Raw genomic sequence first — 21871 nt, 5'->3', positions numbered from 1 at the left:
CTCTTTTCCAGAGAAGACCAATTCAAACTGGAACCAGCATAACCAACAGCTGCTAGGATGATCAGGGCAACAAACAGTCCATCTACCAAGAAAGGACTAACAGAGACTGATCTTTCATGTTATAAGAAATGCTGAGAAAGGTTATGACTGCTGTTTATATACCTCAGAGAGACAGAAGGAGAGAGCAGGGAAGGAGAGAAACTATTTAAGCCACAGGATAAGACCAGCACAGGAACAAGCTGATATTTTCTGACTGTGAATTAATTTGTGCTAGAAGTGAAATGTTTTCTGGATACCGGAGAAGTGAGGGTCTAGACTCAGAACTAGTGGGAACACAATAAACTTAGGGAATCATAGGACATCGCTTGCTAAATTATAAATAAAGCTGTACGAGGCAGCTACCTGTGATAGCAGGGAATTAGACTCACAGCAGCCTGTTCAGTCCAGGTCTCTGTTCAGCATCCTCTGTGCTGCCAGCAACTCCCTCCAGACAAGGTGCCCATTCCAGGTATGAGGGTTTCTTTCTTCACCCTCCACCGCTCTGGTTGGTGGCTCTCTCAGACAGAAAAAACCAAACATTTTTGCCTGCAATGTTTTTCTGTTGCTGTCAGAAAGAAAAAAAAAAGGAAAAATGTGTGGGTACATAGCTGCAGAAATGACTGCAAAGAGATAACACATTGAAAGCTCTATTTTCTAAAGCGGTTTTGTTAGCAGTAAAATGGATAGAAAGTCAAGTTGCTATTACTCTGAAGTGAAATTGTTACAAAATGGCTGCTCTGTGCTTTTTTTTTTTTTTTTGGTGCAGGAGCCTGAAAAAGCAACATGCACATGTTGGAGCCTCATAAAACAGCAGTGTTGTCTGACAACTGACAGGACAATGACTCACTTTGTATTGGGATGGGGTGGCTCCAGGCATTTCTTTTATGACTGTCTGTTACTCTCTGAGATCTCAACGGCAACTTTTTCCACCTGCCATTGCCCCTGGCTGCAGCGCCTGGGGGAAATGTGGGATGTATTGCTCATAACCTCCCTATTTGCAGAAACCGCAGGCAGGGAGTGGTTGTGTCAACACAACTTGTCTGCTGCATTGCAACTGTGTATACACACAATCACGCTCATTTGCCCACTAATGATCAGGGGTTTGCCAGGGGTAGAGGTGCCCACGTTTACAAGAAGAAGTAATTCCCCTGGTAGCACATTTATGTTGCGTAATTGCATTCACACTAAGAAATCATTTTATTGAGGTTTTTGTCATTATAGCAACACAAGCCCATAGAAAAACTGCTTTCCAATTATTTTTTCCAACACATTCAGCAAATAGTCAGGAATCATAATTTTGTCTAATTATACTTCAACATGTTCATTTTGGCCTCTGACTGGAGAGTTCCTGTTCCAGCTAGATATGAGTTCTGACACAGAGATGCAGCGTGAGAATATGACATCATGCTCACTAGCATTTATCCAAAAGCCCTTGTTGTCCTGCACCACATACATCCCCAAACGTGGTGCCAGTCCATGACCTGCAATTTAAGTAGGGAAAAAAAAAGGACAAGACAGGAAAGAAAAGAAGAATTTTATCCGTATTGTGTAGATGGGAGACAGATTCAGTTGTTAAACAAGGACAGGCAGTCCCATCAGAGGGTATCCAAGACATCTGCACGACGCTGACAGATACAGCCAGCAGCAGGAAACCAAATACCTACAGCATCTCACACAGCTCTAGAGACCTATCTTCAGGCAATGCAAGCAAGCCCTGAGAGTAAAATAAGTTGTCTAAGGCGATGCAGGAAGGCAGTGACAAACCAGGAATTGCCTGCATCTCCTGAATTCAGATTTGCGAGATCTCAGTGCCTGTCTTTTCCAAAGTCACTCCCTGACAAGCCCTCACCAGTAAGCATTATTCTTTACTGAATATCAAGCAAAAAACAGAGTGAAACTGGTTATCAACATACTCCGTCAGCCTGGGCTGTGCAGCTGGGCCCAAAGGCTTGCAGGCAACCTGCTGTGGGACTGCAGCAGAAGAGAGAGGAGGTGTCTGTGCTACAGGTTAACGTTAACATGCCCTATGGAAACACAGAGGCAGCTTTTTGGCTTAATCAGTAACACAAACATAACAAAGGTGTTCCTTTGGAAACGAGAACTTTGCTGAAAATCTTGTGAATAAATTACATCCAGGCAATGGGATGTGCTGCAGAATTGATATAAAAAGCAGACTTTCCTCAAGATTTTATTTCAGAGCTATTTAAAATTTAAATCTAAATAACAGAATTGAGTAATTTTTCATTATTACATTTTATGCAATAGCATAAAATCTTTAAATAGGATTTTTCATTACAAAATTAGCTGATTTGTTCTCCAAGTGCTTTCAGATCAATTAAAATACAATAAGAGCAAAAGCAGGAAATGCTTCTGTTATAGATGGTATTAATTGTGGTGAGCTCTGGGTGAAATGGAGATGACAGAAGTCGAAACCCAGAAGAGTTAGAGCTTGTGAGGGCCATTGCTGAGAGCCCACGATTTATAAAAGCTATGCTCCGGACTCCCTTAAATAATTTCTCACCAGCTGTTGTTTGTCACACTGACTGTGGGCAGCACACACACGCCTTTCTTGGTTTTCTGTTGGGATATGCCTTCGAACACTACATCCTCAACACAATTTCAGGGGGAACCTGCTGGTGTTAGCAGCACACACAGGTATTGGTATCTAAGCATCCTTTTGCAGCAGGTTGTCACTTTTGATGTAATTTCATTCCCTACTGGTATTAGTAGGCAGTTTCTGGTCTAGACTGAGCTAGTGCATTTCTTATACGCCAGCCGCAAAAAGCCCATCTAGGGAAGGCTAGGGAAGGTGGTGAAAGACATGGCCAACATGCTGGGCAGCTGAGCTTTAGATAGCTCCCCGCTGGGCAGTGATAGCTGTTGGGGAGGTGCAGCAGGGAAAAGGATGTGCACCTGGAGAGGAGGATCCTGTACGGCCCCAGAACTGCCCTGTGCCTGGCCCCGTCGTGGCTGAACATGCCTTGTACAGCACCCTGGGAGCCAACTGAATGGCTGCAAGGCATCACTGGGGAGCAAGGATGACCCCCTTCATCTGTAGAACTTCCTCCCCTGTTTGACAGAGTGTGTTTCTCCTTCTACCAACGACCAGATTAAAAATGAAAGGAGAATAGCTGCAAACCAACATCCAGCTTTAAATGGCTCAACATCCATCCTGAGATGCTTGATCCAAAGTGTCTCTTTGGGTTTTCTGTGGCTCTACTAATGCCACACCACTGCGGTAACACTCCTTCAATCCTACAAGAAAGAAGCATAAAGTGTGGTATTGACCAACTTGGACTTTTTTAGTAGAATACGCCAATGCAGTCATCCTCTGGCTACAAATATCCACAGGAAGAATAGATGTGTCCTTTAATAACAGAGAGAGTGCTTAAAAAAGAACACTTTATTGCAGTGTTGCCTTCACCACAGTAAATTGCAGCATTTTCATTTTCCTGTATTTATTGCATTGAAGTGTTTATATCACTGTGAAGCAAATATTTGCTTTCAAAGGTCACTCATTGTATCTCTCTTCCTCTGGGGATATACGTAGGTCTCTCTTAGACTTCAGTATAACTCCATAAGGATATATAATGTTCTCGCTATGAAATTCTTTATTGCATCTGAACCCTACTAAAATAGCAGATGCAGAATTCAAAGTATAATAGGCATTTCCATTAGCCAGTCTCTCTTTGTATTTTTCTTTAACCCTTAGTCTGTTGCGCTTCTGTACCAGCACGGGCGTAACGTATAAGACTGGCTCACAGGGAATTTGATGTAAGTCACCCAAGTCCCTGAAGTTACTTGCATTGTCTAGGAGACACAGAGCACAGCTTGGTACATGACGTACACAGTTTTTTGTAGCAACGTTTGGACTTTTAAGAGAGCATCACGTATGTTTGTGTGTGAACCCAGAGGATTTCCTTTCCCTTTTCTGAAATGGAAAAACCAAGGTCCTCATCAAATTTTGAACTTGCATTTGTATATACAATTATTGCAAGTATAAACTCAAATTGACTGTGTGTGTGCAAGTAGCTGTAACTTCTGTAGCAATGTTTTTTTTTAAACAAAGTTTTAGATCTAAGGAGCTTAACATATCACATCACAACTTTGGTTTTCTGATCTGTCATCTCTGCAGTGACTGTAGACAAAATAAAATGTAGTTTATATTGAAAGCACAGAGTACATTTTGGAGAGTTTATTCCAGTTATATTAGAGGTTCCTAAGGCAATTATAGGATTTTGATACTTGGTTCAAATCAGCTCCAATGAGAACAGAATGCAAAATACCAGCTATTATCAAAAATATAAATTCCACGAGGAATTTATTACCCAAAGTTCTCAATAGTATCTTTGGCCTGTTCCTGTTCTACTAAAACAAGAGCAGGTTTCAGTGGACCCAAAATAGACTAATACCTTATGCTTTTGAAAGTCTGTCCAGTAGTCAGTGAGAACAAATCTGTTATGGTTTACCTTTCCTTGGCCATTCCTGCAATCATTCCTTTTCAAAGTTTTAATACATCAACAGGACTATATAGAGGTGTTCCTAAGAAACACCATAGAGGGCGAACTGTTAATTTGTACTGTAGAGAAATAATTCCCTTTAAAACATAAATCTGCTCTCTACAGGTTTTTACTGATAACAGGGTTTGTTGTTGGAAATTCATGACACTGGAATGGAATTTCAGCCTAAATGGGGCTTTTTAAGGAAAATCCTATCTCTAATCTGTCCTATTCCACATTTTAAACTGCAAAATCCGCAAAAAATTTAAACCTATTCCCAGCCATCTGCAAAATATCTGTAGTTTATCATACTGTGTGCAAATCAGTAACCTTTATTGATTCTTGTGCATGGTTTTCTATTAAATAAACTCGAAATAGCACTGCTGCGGGGCACTTTTGTTTATGACTAAAACTTGATGTAAAATGACTTGTCTGGAAGAATGCTTTTTGCTATTTCTCAATCCATTCTAAGTGCTTTACAAATACCAAACAATCTCAATAAACCTGTCAAGTTCGATCACTTGCTACAAAACATCTCTCTGGTTACAACCTCCGACATTATTTTTAGCTTGATGCAAAGCAGGATGCGTCTGTCACTAAGATGCCAACTGATGGTTCTAACTAACCGAGAAGGATAACTAAAGAAAAATTACAAAGTTTCTCCACTTTGTTTCTTTTTTGCACCACCCAACATCACTGCTGGCTCATGATCAAAAATTAGTAAGATCAAAAGTCAGGCTGCAATCTACTTGAGAACTGAATTTTCTGTGCAATTTTTGTTATCTGTGGTGACTGACAAACAGACTGTATTATTTGTTATTGTCAGTAGAAGCACTCATGTCACCTTCTCTCGCTTGCACATCTGTAATAACTCAGGTCACATTAGATATGCTTAGAGACTGAACCAAATCCCCTGTTAGCATCCCGACCTCTCACTGATGCATCACCTCCCACTTTGCAGCTAGTAAGATGTTACCAGATCGACATAACGCAGAACCAGTTTCCTGCCCCTCACAGCCAGAGGTATATACCAATTAGATCAGTCCCAAAGTCATAATCTAAATTGTCCTGAGTTTTGCTAAAGCTCAGTGCTGTTATTCTACCAGCACAAGTGTAGCAAGGGATCCAGGCAGAGGAGAATATTTTAACTAAATATTCTAAAACTAGGTCCACAGACTTAATTCTGGTATTCTGTTGCAGAGGCTGTGCCAGAAATATTTAAATGCTGGGGTTTGCCTCGATCTGGGAAAAAACACGATTTGTGAAACAGTGACCAGTGCTAGTGCCAGCCTGTGCCAAGTGGGACAGGAGTTCAGAGAGTGGTTCTTTACCAAAATAACTTTTTTATCCTAGCTGAGCACGCTCCATTTCCAGGAGTAGTGTCTTCCTGGAGGTGCGTGATGTGCCACAAAAAGACAATGCAGCAGCAGGGTGGGAAGGTTGGGGTGGCCTTGAGGGTGTCCCCACACTTTCACATGCCCTTCAGGAGGAGACCAATTCCTGGTTCATCTTTTCCTCCTAATCCTCAGAGTGCGCCATTTTTTGTAAAGCTTATTGACTGGTGTTTGTGAGCATCCTTGAAGTGCCTGATATCAGTTTGAATATTAACCAGGAAATTAAGCTCTGCGTTTGCATCTGCCTGGGCTGCAGATGAGTTGCTTAAGCTTGGTCCTTCACACTGCTGTGACCATGCAGCTGGTAGAACCGGGTGGGCTTCTTCTCCAGCACACATTTGGGCTCCTAAACATTGTGTGACCCTCACAAAATGTCAGTCTCCCTCTGACAAGGATGTGGTGATGTGCTCAGTGATGAAAGTAAGATGCCGTGCCAGTAGCTGCAGGGCTGACTCTTCGAGATGGATTTCTTCCTGCTGTAGCTTCAAAGAGGAAAATCAACCACGAGCGAGGGCACAGCTAATGCGAAAGCATGAAGGTCACATATTCCGTTGTTGGAGCTGCAGAGGAAATGCAAGGAGCTGTCTGCTTTCCTTTTACATTTCTAAGCAAACAGGGTGTGATCCAGGAAATCTCTCTGCCCCTCAGCTGTACCTGTTCAGCCCATAATCCTCTTGTCCTGACAGTGAGCACTGTCAAAGCGAGGAACAGATTCATCTCCAATAGATAATAATTTCCATTTAAACAGAGTTATTATTGTTAAAATTTTAGAGCCAAGCTCTGCCCTGACTTATCTTGTTTCGTAACGGCTGCACTATCGCAAAGACAGGACAGAAAATAGCCCCTGGGATTTTGCCTTCTTAGAGCAGCTTTGCTGAAAGGGGCTACTTTTGTCCTCTTTCTGTAATTGAGCATGATGGCATGTGCTTTATGGCTGTTTATTTGCAGTCTCCCACAACCTCCCCACCTCCTCTGCACCTGGGGTTAGGTTTTCCTGCAATGAACAAATCTAACATTCAGTGAGCAGTAATTTGCAATGTGCTATGCTTGAATCAAGCAAAGAAATAAGCCAGTGTTGTTGTTATAAAGACCTGACAGATGGTAGGAGGACCCGCCTTTCTTAATCAAGTCATGCTCAGTAATCAGAGCTAGCTGGAATTTGTAACAAAAAAGAAACCCTACCCAAATAAGGATTAATGGGCTGCATCCTGGTCTCTGGTTAGGATGAGCTCAGTGGCGTTGTTCTGTATTGAAAGGGATAACCAAGATCAGAATCTGACCCACTTTGGGGAGAAGTTGAAAATACCAGTTAGGTCCTGCCATCACTTCCCCTGAAACAAAGGATTCTTCCAGGCAGACAACATCTCCCAATCTAGCTGCAAATATTATTTCAGAGTCTGAACTAGAGCATGGTGGACAAGTCATTAGCCAATAAAAATCTGCAAAGTTTCATTGTCTTTAATTTCATTGCAGATATATTAGCTGAGCGTCCAGCCCTCCAAGCGATGCCGCTGAAATATAGGACATGAAGGGCATAGGCTTGACCTTGACCTCCTTCATGTTAAGGCTTTTAATTCTAGCGAAGAATGAATGGGTCCCAAGACGTTTCTGGCAGCAAAAAACACCTCCTGAGTCTCCAGCTTCAGTATGAATAGTATCTGAAAAGTTAAGAAAAAAGGAAGGATTTTCCTCAAAGAACATGACAAGGATACATCCTTTTTCTTCGAGAGTGATTAATAATACAGGAACAAAGCACCACCTTGAACGATCCTGTGTGCTTTGTACTATATTAGAATTGCTAGCCAGAACGAAAGAGTTTGGCTGAGGGCACTCGTGTAATTAAAGCACTTTTGTGGTACTGACATTTAAGCACAATTCAGTGAGTCAGGAAGCCTAACCACACTGTTTCTTTCCCTTTTCGCTGTCTTCCAGGCTCACAAGCAGCTGAGCGCAAATCCTTGATCTGCAGCTTCCACAAACACACCCACAGCTAAAATGGCGGAAGACGCTGATATGCGCAATGAGTTGGAAGAAATGCAGCGGCGTGCCGACCAGCTTGCTGATGAAGTGAGACCGATAGCTAAAGAGGAAACTTGGGGTTGGGTTTGGCGTGAGAGACATGAAAGCTCCAGAAATAGGAGCTGATCCGGCAAAGGATTTCTAGAGCTGATTCTGTTTTCCATCAGCTTTACACTGAAAGCAGAATTGGAAATTAAATGAGCTGGGGTAAAATTTAATACCATGTTTAGTCTAGATTAAGGCATTTATTGATCGTGAGTTTGGTGTAGGTATTAGAGTCTGCATCAATTTGGCCTCAGAGCAAAAAGCAGCAATTTAGTATTTTCTGAGGATTCCTTCAATTTGCCAAACCTATTAAATGTTAAAAGTCACCAATTAGGTCTCTTAAAAGTCTTAGATGAGAACCACAGACTTTATTTTTAAAGTGGAACACCAGCTGTTCCAAGCACTACCACCGCAACGCGTGAGCAAGGGGAGCGCAAGCCTTAGAGACTGCAGCTGCCCCGAGATGCGGTGGGAACTGCTGCATTAGCGAGTCGTAACAGAGCGCTGAATAGATCACCAGTAGCCTGCTGATGGCCTGATTTTGAGGGAAGGCTAAGAGCGTAGAAAAAGCATACTGTCAGCATGAGCCTGCACATTAGTGTTGGAAACTGTATCTTGCCAAATCTAAGTGTTTTCTTCTCTGTTTTTTTCAGTCCCTTGAAAGCACCCGTCGAATGCTGCAGCTTGTTGAAGAGGTAAGGACTTGCATTTTATTTGCACTTCCTTTGCGAGCAAAAGTGATGGAGAGTCTGACACTGGAAGTGTTTTTTTGTTAACTCACGTTGCTAGGGCATGGCCATGGCTTTATGTCCCGCTCCATCCCTCCTTATTCTTACCCCCTTATGAGCGTCATTCAAGACACTGTACCCTAGTTGCCGGGTGTCACACTGCAGACCAGCTGCTGAGGCACTGTTTTGCCCGTATCTGAGTATCCATTGAGACAGGCTACTCGAGATAAACCAAGGAAAGCTTCTGCAGGTGACCTGGAATCAGGGACAAGTGGCTGAGTTTGCTGCAGAGCTCCTGGAGCCTCATGCCGGCACCGCTCTGACATCCTTGCCAGAACACTGCAAGTGGGGAAGGTGAGAAAGGCCCTTGGTCTGTTTGCCCTGTCCTCTCTAAATACCTCCCTCTCCATAAACACTTGCAGCTATTTATAGAGCATCAGTCACCACAGCATGTAAGTTCCACTTCTTTATGTCCCTCTGAAACATTTATTAGGATTTCAAGGCTCATGAGATGTCCTAGATTGACAGCTCTGGAGAAGGAAGTTCTGTTTTTCCATGGTGCTGAGGAAGGGAACCCAGGCTCAGTCCTGCCTGGAGGAGTCACTCCCAGCAGGGAAAAAACAAGTCAGTCAGGCTTCGTTTCACCCTCTTTGTAACAAAGGGGTTTAAAAGTCATAAATTCCCAAACTCAGTTCAGTTTAGACTATTCAGCCATCAGGTGGTGGAAAACTTTGCTTCCGCTTGACAGGACGTATTATTTTCAGACACCATGTGAGACTTGGCTCCAGAGCTGGTGACATTTTTAATCAGGGTCATCAGCACTGACAGTCCCAGTACTCCTGACAACAAGAGGAGTCTCCAGCAGAGTCAACGGGAAGAAAATTACATCAGGTCCCACGTTCAGGAACAAGCACATGCCCAGCCGTAGGCTTCATGGCCTTGAAATCAATCACGACTGTGGAGATCAATGGTGTCCAGTGGGGACAAAATTAAATTTCCGTGTACAGACAGACAGACAGATGGGTCATTGAGCATAGTCAGCACCGCTTCTCCTCCACAAACACTTTAGATCTGGGCCCCTTGCAGCTCTTGTCTCACGAGCAATCTGTCCCTTTTTGCTGCTCAATTCCCTGGACATGCCATTTCTAACCATCACTTCATGTCATCTCTATACTGGATGCAGCTCCTGCTGAAATCAATTCAACGACATGGAAGAGAGTCTCACATGGGTACCTCTACAAACGCAAGGCAGGAGAGCCTGCTGCCCCAAAATGCCTTTGATGTAAATAGACAAGGCAGATGATGAGTGGGAAGGAAGAGAGGCGCAGGAAAGGGAAGTGGTTTGCTCAGGGCCAAGCCATCAGTAAATATCAGCTCTGTTTCTCCTGAGCTGTATTTGTGTGACCTATGCACTGCTTGAGTCTTCCTAACATATTGAACCAGCATATTGTGAATGCCACTGGAATTTCAGTATTAAATCATGGCAAATGGCAAAGTGGGAGGAGAACTGGGACTGCTGAATTTACCAATGAATTTATGTAGGACTCTAGCGCTTCTTGGAAGAGCTCGGCATCTCTCCGGACTTGGCTTTTATTCAGATGCTACAATATCTTCCTGTCCAAATAGAGAAGTTTCTAAAACTAGCACTGAGTAGTCAAGGGAATTCTTCTACAATGAGCTGAATATTATTTTCACTAATGTGACTACTAAAGACCTTTAAAATTCTTCTGTGGTCTAAATAGTCGGTTGATTACTCCGACCCCATTTCCTAGGTATTTTTAAAAGAATGCAGTATTTAGGGAGTGAGAGATTTTACACTGAAAAGACAAATGGTGAGTGTCTTTGAAATCGAACTTGCACTGCTCTGATTTAATAGACCCAAAAAATCCAATTAGACTCCCTTGCTTAGCAGAACCTGTCTAGTGGGTAGAGAGAGAAAATATTCTTTCTCAGTGAAAGAATGCTTTTTACTCTATTCTCGATACAGCAGATCTGTTACTCCTTACTCAGGAGAAGGATGCCTCCATATTTAAGCATTATTACTATATACCTATGTATGGATTCCTCTCATGGTTGGCTCCGCTCTGTTAGATACTAGGAAAATACAGGATAAACAGACTGACTTGGCTCCACTCTAGAGACAGAATAGTGCTGTCCACCCAGGGAAGCCCTATAGCAGTATGAGGCATTCTTAATGCTGAAATGTAGGTCATAGCCTGGGGGACAAAACTGATGTCCCAAAGGATGGTGGCCACCTTGCCCAAGAAGACCAGGCTGAGTGTGGAGACTAAGCCCTGGTGCTGTTCCCAGGGAACGTCGGCAAGGAAAACCAAATCTGTTACTGCTTCTGATTTTTATAACCCAGCTTTGCAAGAAGCTGATTGTTTCAGTCCTAGCACAACAGGGGAAACAAGAAGAAGTGGTGAGTGGCTGTTGTAAAGTCCGCCACTGCTTTGCCCCAAGGCAGCTACGTACTGGGATGGCAGATTACAAAAATCAGTTTGCTCTGTCGTGCCCAGCATACCCGTGCAACACAGTTACATCTACACTGACCAATGCTCATTTGAGCTACTCAGCTACTCAGTACTATAAATACCTGTATTTTATGATGATGCTGTGCAATGTTTGGGCTAAAACATAAAATAAAAATGAACTGAGGCAGAAGAAGTGAGACTAAATACACAGTAGCTGACCTTCTTATTCAATTGTTCAAGCTTTTTACCTCTGAGCCAACTTCATGAAATGCAGAATAACACATCCAAGGGGAAAAGTCGTCCCTACCATCTTCCAGTGGAACCACTACGGCCTTTAAAGAAAATCAGTTGTTGTAGGGTGGAAAAAAAAAGATGTTTTCTAGCTATGATGCAGCAAGGGAAAAAATATCAACAAGATCAATAGTGTAGAAAGCCCAGCAAGAAAGCACTTCGTAACGTGTACAGACAAAAGAGCTGTTTTGTACATTTAAATCCAGACAGGACTAACTTCTCCTCTCATATGCTGGGAGGTTAGAGTCAAGTTTACTAACATATGAAAGCTGAAATGGTAAGCTGAAAATGTTTGATAAGCTCATGATGCTGCTCTATGCAGGACACTGAACATACAGTATGCCATTTTACTAACTTCCTTCATTCATGATTGGGAAGTGAGTTTCCCCTGACATTATTATCATAGTCAAATGTTCCTTAATTATAGTCAGAAGAATTAAAAAAAAAAATTCTATTAATTTAGAGTTTGATCCAAAGCTTGTCAAAGCTAATTTGAGAAATGCCTTTAACATCATTAGCTATTGGAATGGTTCTACTCAGAAAAGTGTTTTAATCTGTGTAATTCCACAGAAATATATATCTGGCACAGGGGAAGGTGATTCAAAATTCTGGTCTCAGTTTTTCCTATGCAGGATTAGACCCCTTCCTCTATGTAAACCAGCAGGGTAGCACTGGAGTCGGGGTCATCGCGCTAGATGAAAATCAGGCATACATGATTCAAGGGGGGGTCACAGATTCTTGTCGGTGAGGATCTGAACGACAGGGTGAATTAACAGGCTCTGAGAAGTAACATGGCTCTTTAATCAGCCACAGAGAGACACTGCAGCGTTAACAGGGTGACAGTGAACCTGAAGCAGGAGCTGAGGAAAAGCATTACTACAGATGACTAAAAAATGTTTCTTTGACCACATTTTTCTCTTTAGGGTGTTGACACTTCTCCTTAGTGTCTCTGGGAATGGCTAGCAATGTCAGCCTGTCCTGGTACATAATTGTCTGTATTAATTTATTCAAAACAAACTCTATAAGCCATATCGATTAAAGCAGAATTCTTCATCAAAGTGGAAGTTTATATGTTCTTGACATAACTGAGAGTGTATATCTGTTTTTCAGGGTACATCCTGAAATGCAAAGAAAGTGATTTCTAGAATTTGGATTCTCTATCTGATACATCATTCCCTTATACTGTCATGAAAATCACCCCTCAGGCTATACCAAAGTTGGAGCAGCTGCTTTTTGTAGCAGGCATGGATAGGATGCAACACATTGTGTTCCTGGAGGGACTGATGGACCCTCTGAGAAGTCATCTCAATTCTCTTCCTGGTTTTATTCCCACCTTGGGAAATTAAGTGACGTAACAATAATAATAAGAAATGATATAGCAATGAATTTCCCCTCCAAAGTGCTGGGCAAATTTGAGTGAATGCCTTGCTGCTGACTTGCTCTGAGTGAGACCCTAATAAAAAAAAGTTTTAAAAAGCTGTTAGAGAAGATTGAGGATAATGTATATTAAAGCCTCCAACAGGGGTCCCAGTTATGCTGTTAAACTGGCTTCACTGAAGCATTGACATTAGAATGATGTATCTAAGAGCTGAATTAAGCCCAGAGTTTTAAAATCATATATATTCTGGCTTTCTGATTAGTAGCTTAGCCTGCGGTCTAGTAGAGAACTGAGGCACGTGCTACACAGAAAGTATGTTGAACCCAAACCAGTACTCCTTGTTGGTTTGCTTTTGTCTAAACACTAGAGCTTAGTGCTACTGGAAGGTCGAAGGACATCAACTTTCATAAACTTTATGGGGTCTATATTCATGGTGTTTTTTCCCCTAATGTGGTTAATTTTTAAAAGTTGAAAGCAATGGCTTCCTGTTCTGAGGGCTCATCTTGCATGCAAAATTTGTCAGGTCTTTGCAGAAAAACGGTTGGCAACCCATGGTAGCCTCCATGGAAATCAAAGTCTGGGAGGACAAACGGACTGCCATGCTCATTCCTTTAGTCAGGGCTGAGGTATGTTCAAGGGCTGCATAGGAAAGATTGTATGGTTTACCATTTGCAGTATACCTGTTTATGGATAAACAGGAACTCCAGAGCTGTCAGTTTAACGCTTCAACAAAAGCAATTCATGCTGTGCCATTTTCAAAAGACAAGAGTGCGAGATGTTTGCTGTACCATGGCAAAATCCAGCCGTCCAAATTCTCCTCTCAAGTGCAACAAGAGAAGAAGGAGCATCAGAAGTAACTCTGGAGAGAGAAGGCTGTTACTGATTTAAGAGTTGGATTAAAATGGCATGTGCTCCATGAACTCTGTAAGGTCCTATGAAAGATGCATTTTTCTTCTCTCTGGCCTGAACTACCTTAAGCACCCCATTTTTGAGAATACTTATTTTGCCGCAAACTAAAGAGAGGATTGCCTGTGCAAGGACTGGAAGGTCTTAAGAAATTCCTCCATTGCACAGGAAGAAAGGAAGGCTCTAATCCTGGGGAAAATGTACCATTAGCACACATTTTCATAACAAGACAGACCTCATCAGTTCTACCCATTCATGGCTTCCCATGTAGGATCTCACTGATGTTGGTGAGCATCACCATTGATGATTGGATGTGGGTGGGAACCCTTCTTGAGCCCTCAGGACTAGACAAATCAAAACACGGTCACCGGGCCCCTGCCTTGACCATGGCTTTTCTGGGAATCTGTTATCAAGGTTTTATGATCGGTTGTTGTAAAACATATTTATCTGGGCTGGCATTTCGCAAGCACAGCTTTCGTCACCTCCTGTTACACATTCTCTAAGCAACCAGTTTGAGTGTGCCTGCTGACACCTGCCCTTGCTGAGACCAAGGGGAGTTTCTGTGATACTTTTAGTGCAGAAAACACCAACATTATCTGTATTTGGGCCCCAAACACAGTTACATGGCACATTTCTTCCTCTATATTCCTTCAAATGAAGAGGTTTTGTAGTTTCCAGAGATGCCTCAGTCTGTTGTCACTGAGGGTCAGTTACTGAGTGTTTCTCTCCTGCTCAGACATCTGGATGATGAGCACATTTTTAGAATAGTTCTGTCTTACAGACATGTTTGGTTTTGAGCTATCTAAAAGATCAGCCACAACGGAAATACTGAACTTTTAGGAAAGTCTGGATCTGTTTTAAATGCACAAATGTGGTTTGCTTTTTTTTTTTAATTGGCTTTACACAGTTAATTTTTTGTGAAAAAGCTGTAAATTAATGCTTGATAGAAACTTGGAACAGGAGGAGATTGTCACTTGATGTCTGAATCACCTCTCATCTTTGTCAGTGAGCATCTTTTTATTAGCTTCAATATGCTTTGGATTAGACCTCAGATGCAGAGAAGTATATTCAATGCACACCCTTTATATTTTCACATTACTATTAATGCTGTGGCAGCCTACTCTTAAGAGATACGGTATTGCCTGATAAAATTCAATGGCACTGGTGGTCAGGTAAGTAACAGAAAATTGCACCTCTTTCAGTCTGTGCAAGGATTTAATATGAAATACAAACCATAAGGTCTAATTGCTGAGTTTGTCTTTCAGCATAGGTCTTATTCAGGTCACTGGACATCTTAGCTGCATAAAGGCAGTTTGCTCAGATGTTCAAAACTGCAGGAAAATAAGGTCAGAGGGTTAAGGAGCAGCAAACATTTCTCAGCCTGACCATGTTTGACTTACTGAAAGCCAACAACTATCACACCAATTGCGGGTTTTCTGAGTCCAATATTAGAAGGGCTCCATGTCAGACTGCACCGTATTTACTCAAACACAACATGACTCAGGACCCAAGCAGCCTCCTTGTGTTTGCATGAGGTATGTTTTTTAAAATACGTGTAAATCTTTTGAGGTAAGACATCCCTGGGTACCAAGAGCATAGAAAGAGCACAATAAAAAGCTATTGCACATCCAGTGCTTAGCAGATCTGACACCTGTCCCACAGAAAACACACGATAATTAAAGGCTGTTTCCTTACTCTAAATAGGCAAATCTAAGATGACCCTTGGACCCTAAGTTTCTAAAGGTTGCAAAAATAAAAGTTGGCTGGGATTCAAGTAAATGCAGTATGAGCTTGAAGGGAGAGAGAGCAGCAGCGGGTACCTGGTAGATAGCTGACCCAAAGGCAGTAGGGTGCAGCAGACCATGGGGAGAGGCAGGAGGGTTTTCCTCCACTTGGCAGCTCATGCAGGGATTTAAAAAAAAAAAGGGGGCAGTGAACCAGACTGCACAATCTGATGTTTTTCCCAGTTTCTCCAGTGACATAGACATTAAAGACAAGAATGGGAGTGCAGAGAGAGGCAGACGAAGAGTGCAACAAGAGGCATCTTGCATCCCTTTTTAACTGAGCAGGATCCTCTTGAAGCAAAGCAGAGAAGCACCAGCTGCACCAGCCAGACAGCCCTCAAGTGTGGCAGAGAATCAGGCTTGTAGCTGAGCCAATGTGGGCAGCGTGCTGCCAGCCTGCCTGGGAGCGTCCTGCAAGCATGGACTGGGCAGCTGATGGCCAGAGAGACTTCACTGCTCCCAGACAACGAGATCAGCGATGACAACGAGCAGGGCAGTTGGGAGGAAGGATAATATGAAGTCCTTAATTTGCCTCAAGGAGGGTAAGGATGGCCTGAAAAGCAAGAGGGATGGTCAGGACTTCAGGTTTCTCTTCCTCACCTTCCTGTGCAACTGTGGGCATCTCCCCTGCCCTCTGCAAAATCGACACCACCAACTTTACCTGCTTCACAGGGGTATGGGTGGCTTTATGTTTATGGAAGCAGCTAAATACCTGCTGCACATGTCCAGGTAACCCCCTGGCAAACTGTCAGGCCGCAGAGGACTTACTTCATCTGTTATTGAAATGCAACAGTCAGGAGATCATTCAGGCCATTAATTATTCACACATTATCATTGCTCCAAGCAAAATGGAGCTAGTTTGCCCTTCGTAATTAAAAAGGAGCTAATCTGATCTGTGATATAGCTTACTATCACAGCACCAGAAACCCGACACACCTGATCACATCCCAGAGTGATGATAACGCATGCAAAAACTGTATTTGTGAAAGGTGCCCTGCTGCTGATTTAGACAGGAGGGAGCTCTGAATTGCTCGGCTTTTGCTCAAGCCCTGTGTCCAGCAAAGGCGATGATAAGACTCCCATTAACCTCTGTGGGAGCAGGGGTAGGATCAGCATGTAGGTGTTTTAAAAATCCTACCTTCAAACTCAATCCAAAGTCCATTAATGCTAAAGGTGTCTCTTGGCTGAACTAAAACTTGGCTCAAACCCATATCTGTTAGATCTCCAAACCAAAAAAATATGGCTTAATCCTATTAAATATTAGCCTGCTTTAAAATGGATTTCCTAAGTAGGTAAGCTTTCTGACTTCTGTGTTGCAAGGGCTATGTACAAACCACTATGCCTCCTTACCAAACATGTTTGTGCCATATCTGTTTTCCTTGGGAATTTCTCCTGTGGAATGAACATACACCTGCAATGTCAACACCCCCTTCTTGCCTTCTCCTGCTTCAGAGAACTTGGAGATGAACCCTCTCTTTTTAGAAATTGCTCTTGTGTAAAGTGATTATTTTAATCTCAAAGTCCAGGACTTTGTGTTTTCTGCAGTAATTCAGTATCCCAGTGATTCCTGAAGGATTGATGGTACAATTGAGAGTACTCAGTTCCTTGTACAGTGTCCAGGCACATAAGGTCTTTGGACTGTGCCACCAGCCCCTTATGACCTTGTCATTCCTTTCACTGTTTTTCTTTTGTCTTCCTGTGTCCCGTATCTAGGGCTGAGTGTTCCCTCACTGATCTCTCTTTCTCTCTCTCTTTCTTCTCCCCTTCCCTCTCCTTACCTTGCTACCGCTATTGGGATGTAGAGTAAAGATGCTGGTATCAGGACTTTGGTTATGTTGGATGAGCAAGGAGGTAAGTTCAGATTGCTTCAGTAAGGAAGTATAACCGTTCTCAAAGTACTGTACTAACTGTGTGCAATCCTGAAAATGAGAGCCATAAAACACATGTGTGGTTGTGCATGAGAACCCCGGAATCTCTTTGCCTTTAGCTTTGTTGTCTGACAGAGGAACATACAATAACTGCGTAAGAGTCTGTACTTCTTTTGATCTGTTTCCCATTAATGTCAGAGAGAGCTGCAGGCTGAACTCATCCAAATCACCATTTTTTCAGCAAGCTTTTGGTCAACATCCAGCTACACAATGGGAAGATTTGCTTCCATAAGTGAAAAATCCAACATTATTTATGCAGGTGCTATGTAATTTTCTCACTTGTTTTAGCTACAAATGAAACGCATGCATTAAATGCAACCCAAGAAAGGGTAAAACCAGTTTAGCTTGTGTAAAATTCAGTTGCTTTTTGCATAGAAATGTCAGTGAGGATAACAGGAATTTAACATTAAAAGGTATGACACGATCAGCTCATTACAATTGACCATATAGAAGCTTTCAAGCTCAGATGAGTCCCTGTCTGTGGATGACAGTGACAAAGACAGAGCTAGATATATTCAATACATTCCAGGAAATTACATTTTTGCCCTTCATAATACTACAAAGAAGCAGATAGCTTCTTCCCCCCGCCTCACAAAACTAATAAGTCTTCATTTGCTGCAGACCCACAGCACCAGAAAAATGGTGTTTCCCAAGAGAAGTTAAATCAACAGAGTATAAATTTCTGCTACTCTATATCAAACCAGCCCCCCAAAAGCCCTTGTTATTATTTACTATGTGGCATGATACAAAACTGTATTAGGAAATGTTTTCTATATAGAACACTGTATTATTCAGCAAGTCCGGACAACAATTATAGACAGTGGTACGGCGTTGCTGGGAAATGGGACTGCAGAACCTGACAGACCCTTTTCATCTGTAATGTCTGCCTCTCTGGCACTAAATGAATGGAAAGTAATAACAGGACCTAAACAGAAAGTATTTTCTTCTATTTGCTTTTATATGCAAGTCTCATTGCTTCCCTGCCACCTCCCCCTTTAAAGAAAAGAATTTAACTTAACCAAATTTTGTCGCATCAATTTGTCTTGTCAAGAAAAATATTACAGAGAGTATTTTGTTGTCTTCAAAAATTTTTTTTCTGAGTAACAGCAGTAAAAGAACTATCACTGAATACAAAAAACCAGAAATTACTTATGTTGAAACAGATACGGCACCTGTCTAAATAACGTGTTTTGTTTCAGAAGTGAATTATACAGTTAAAATAAACCACAAATATTGTCAAAGAAAGTTCGTAAATACCCAGGTGTGTCTTGCAATGTAATTCACGGGCAGATCAGCAGAAACTTTTGTGGTTCCTATAACTTCCCTTGTGTTTAGTCTTGGGAAAGTATGCTTCTGTTCTTTAACTGTTATTTTTCCACAGATTGCTAGGGGTTTTTCTTTTGTTTTTAACCCTGAATTTTGTTTTTGACTTTGGAGTTCTACTATTGCTAAACCCCTGTACGCACAAGTTGTCCCACTGACTCTCTAGTCATGCTAGGAAGAGCTGTGTGAGCCAAGGAGCTGAGACTGGACCCACTGACCTGTTTGGAGTCCAGGGAACTCAGTATTAAACTCTCATTGACAGCAAAACCTGAAATGTATATTGTATGCCCAGGGATGCCGTTAGTCAATACTTACAGAAAAGAATCAGACGATTTGAAAGCCTCTTTAAATTGGTTATGGTCATGCCTTAAGTGGTTCAGTAAATTAAGCTTGTGAACGATACAGTATGGGTTTCTCAAGGAACACAGCCTAACAATGCTACAAACTCTGGGAATATTGTAACCACTGTACTATGTTAAATGTTTAATTAAGTTTTGTCTATTTTAGCCATATGCAGCTGTAATAATTCCTGATTTTTTTTTTATTTTAGTGATAAAGGCCTTATTATATTATTGGGCAAAATAGGCTAATGATGACTTTGAACCCTCTGTAATTAGTGCAATGTGTGCAACTCACGGATGTCTCTGCAGATTATCTGATTAAGGAAATAATTTGCTAACACTGCCATGTGATCTCTTTTCAGCTGACTGCACAAGTCACTTAAGATTATTAGGTGTTAAATAGACAAAAACCATGACATTGATCCTTCCAGTGGGCGGCAGGCAGAATATCTAATCTCTGCAGTTGCTTGAAGCTCTATTTCTAAGTTTCCTTACAAAATTGTTTGCTTTGAAGTTAAACAGACCTTACAAGGAAAACTTCTTTGAGCAGATCTCAATCTAAATAATGCAAAGCAGAACTCATTTTCTGATATCAATAAGCAAAAGTCTTTGGGATCATAAAAGGAAAGAAGTCAATGCAATTTTACAATACTAGGTATTTATACAATAAAGCCAGTCTGGCTAGCTCCTGTTGCCTAAATGTTTAGCACAGCTGGCTGCACAGCAGACGACAGAGTCTGTTATGACCCTACAGAGACGTGGAGCTTCACAAGAGCTTTCATTACTCCTGTTTCACAGAGAATGGGACTGCCATAAAAACTAGAGACCGCCTCCAGTGCCCTTTGAAGTCACCAGGAATCTGAGTAGGCTTTTGGAGTAGTCCCTCTGCAATACCAAGAGTTATCATTTTTTGAGCCAGGTATCGTCATCCAAACCAGTTCAACACAGTTCTTCCCCTGGGGAGCCCACAGGAAGGACTGAAGAGGTTAGATTTCTCCTCATTGGGATTTTTTCCATCAGTGAGAAAGTCTTTCCCAGACCCTATGTGCATCCATAACGCTCACATTTTTTTAAACCTGGCCTCGAGTCAAGCTCCCTTAATTCATTATTTAAATATAGATATGTACATAACGCTTTAAAATATTTACATTTTACATTAAAAATGTCATGCTGCAAAGGATTATTGAGCAGTGGCAATTGCTCTGCTTCATTAAATATGTCTTTGAAACACGCTAGCTTAAAAAAATATTAACATTTGGATGCATGTTAGTTAAATGCAGACCGTAGAAATGAAACTGGTACTACAAAGTGGGGATATGAAGATAAACCTGAATTGCAGACATAGCAGGGGTCCCAGAGTGGTAGCTCTTGTCCTCAAAAGGAAACTCCTATCACCTGGGAGTATCAGCAGGCAGAGAGATTTGCACCTTCAAGGACTTTTTTTTGTATGATGATGTCTTCATGCAGTTTATTACAAAAGAATTTTGTTCTTGTATTCAAAACGAGGTGGAGGGGAGAAACTTTTCCAATAACAACAGTAGCAGCACAACCATTTTTCATTCAAGGCAAGATAGAGCAATATCCACAACTTTGATAAGCCACAAAGAAAATGTCAATGCAATTGAAATTTTCTCCCTGCACCACACCAACACCAAATGCACAACCAGTGATGCCAGAGAACATGGAGAGTAGCTTGATCTACCCAGCAGATCTGTACTCCAGATCAAGTTGAAGTATGGAGATAAAACTCTGGAATAACTGGGTGACCCGACAAGCAAAAGGGTTGACACCAAGTGATGGTGCCCATGCTAGCTGACCTCTACATTTTTGCATGAGTTGCAAGTTTTAGCGTTTTGTATGAGTTACAGCTGACCTGTTTCTACGGCACTGGAGAAACAACTGCAGTAAATAGAAAGACAATTAGCATTCCTTTCCATCAGACAGCAAAATTATGGCCCTTGCGCAGGCCCCTTCCCCACCTTATCTCCTATTCAACAGCTACCACAAAAACTGATAGGCAGTGAGATGCCAAAAGCAGAGTTGCTAGAGGCGCCCAACACCACCTATGAGCTGAGCTGATCACAGTCAGAAATGGTTTGCTAATTAGCAAAAAAAAAAAGGTAACTATCAACTATTCCACATTCTACAGGGAAAATGGCATTAATTATGTTGAAAGTGTAGTGCAGAAGAAAAGAAAAACCAACCCCGCACAAAAGCAGGCTGTGCCTTGTCTATTGTTATTTTTAGCACAGCTACACGTGGGCTCACAAGCACTCCCTGCCAGCTTTCTTCCATTCGTACCTGTGCTCAGCAATGCCTTTCAGAGCAGAGCTAGGTCAAGACTCAGGATTTCTGAAAAGGCTGTCCTCGAAATGTACTTTGCTCTGATATGATTCTGCTTTATGGAAAATGGGATCACCGAGTATCATTGGAAATAGTTAATCTGCTGACTCTCTTTCAAATTCAGCCCTCTTGTATGCAATTACGATTACAATGTGTTCTTATACGTCCTTTTTTCTTTTTTTTTTTAATTAAAATTGTCCTTGGTGGAAATTACTTCATTGCACAATACTCCAGGCAAAGGAGCAAGTTCCCTTCTCCAAATGCATTTAACTGACATTCAAGCCCAGGCCCCAGATCACAGACAAGTAGTTAAGGAACATTTGTTATAAATTACAGATGGGGATGCAAAGGCGGAGCAACACCACACTTGCCCTGTCCT

At 41.9% G+C, this 21871-nt stretch overlaps 1 protein-coding gene across 2 annotated transcripts in view; it reads left to right on the top strand.

Moving 5' to 3' along the window:
• SNAP25 (synaptosome associated protein 25) overlaps positions 1-21871 on the top strand; it is a 66530-nt gene that overhangs the window by 26982 nt on the left and 17677 nt on the right. For both annotated transcript variants that reach the window (XM_075147724.1, XM_075147726.1), the window contains exons 2-4: positions 7865-7999; positions 8650-8691; positions 17360-17408. In XM_075147724.1, the coding sequence (XP_075003825.1) occupies positions 7928-7999; positions 8650-8691; positions 17360-17408 (163 nt within the window). In that variant the 5' untranslated portion in view covers positions 7865-7927. The remainder of the gene's footprint in view (positions 1-7864; positions 8000-8649; positions 8692-17359; positions 17409-21871) is intronic.

The sequence above is a fragment of the Calonectris borealis genome, chromosome 3, assembly GCF_964195595.1.
Source record: "Calonectris borealis chromosome 3, bCalBor7.hap1.2, whole genome shotgun sequence".
Classification (NCBI taxonomy): domain Eukaryota; kingdom Metazoa; phylum Chordata; class Aves; order Procellariiformes; family Procellariidae; genus Calonectris; species Calonectris borealis.
Note: the sequence above shows the minus strand (reverse complement) of the source record. Positions and strands in the feature narration are given on the sequence as shown.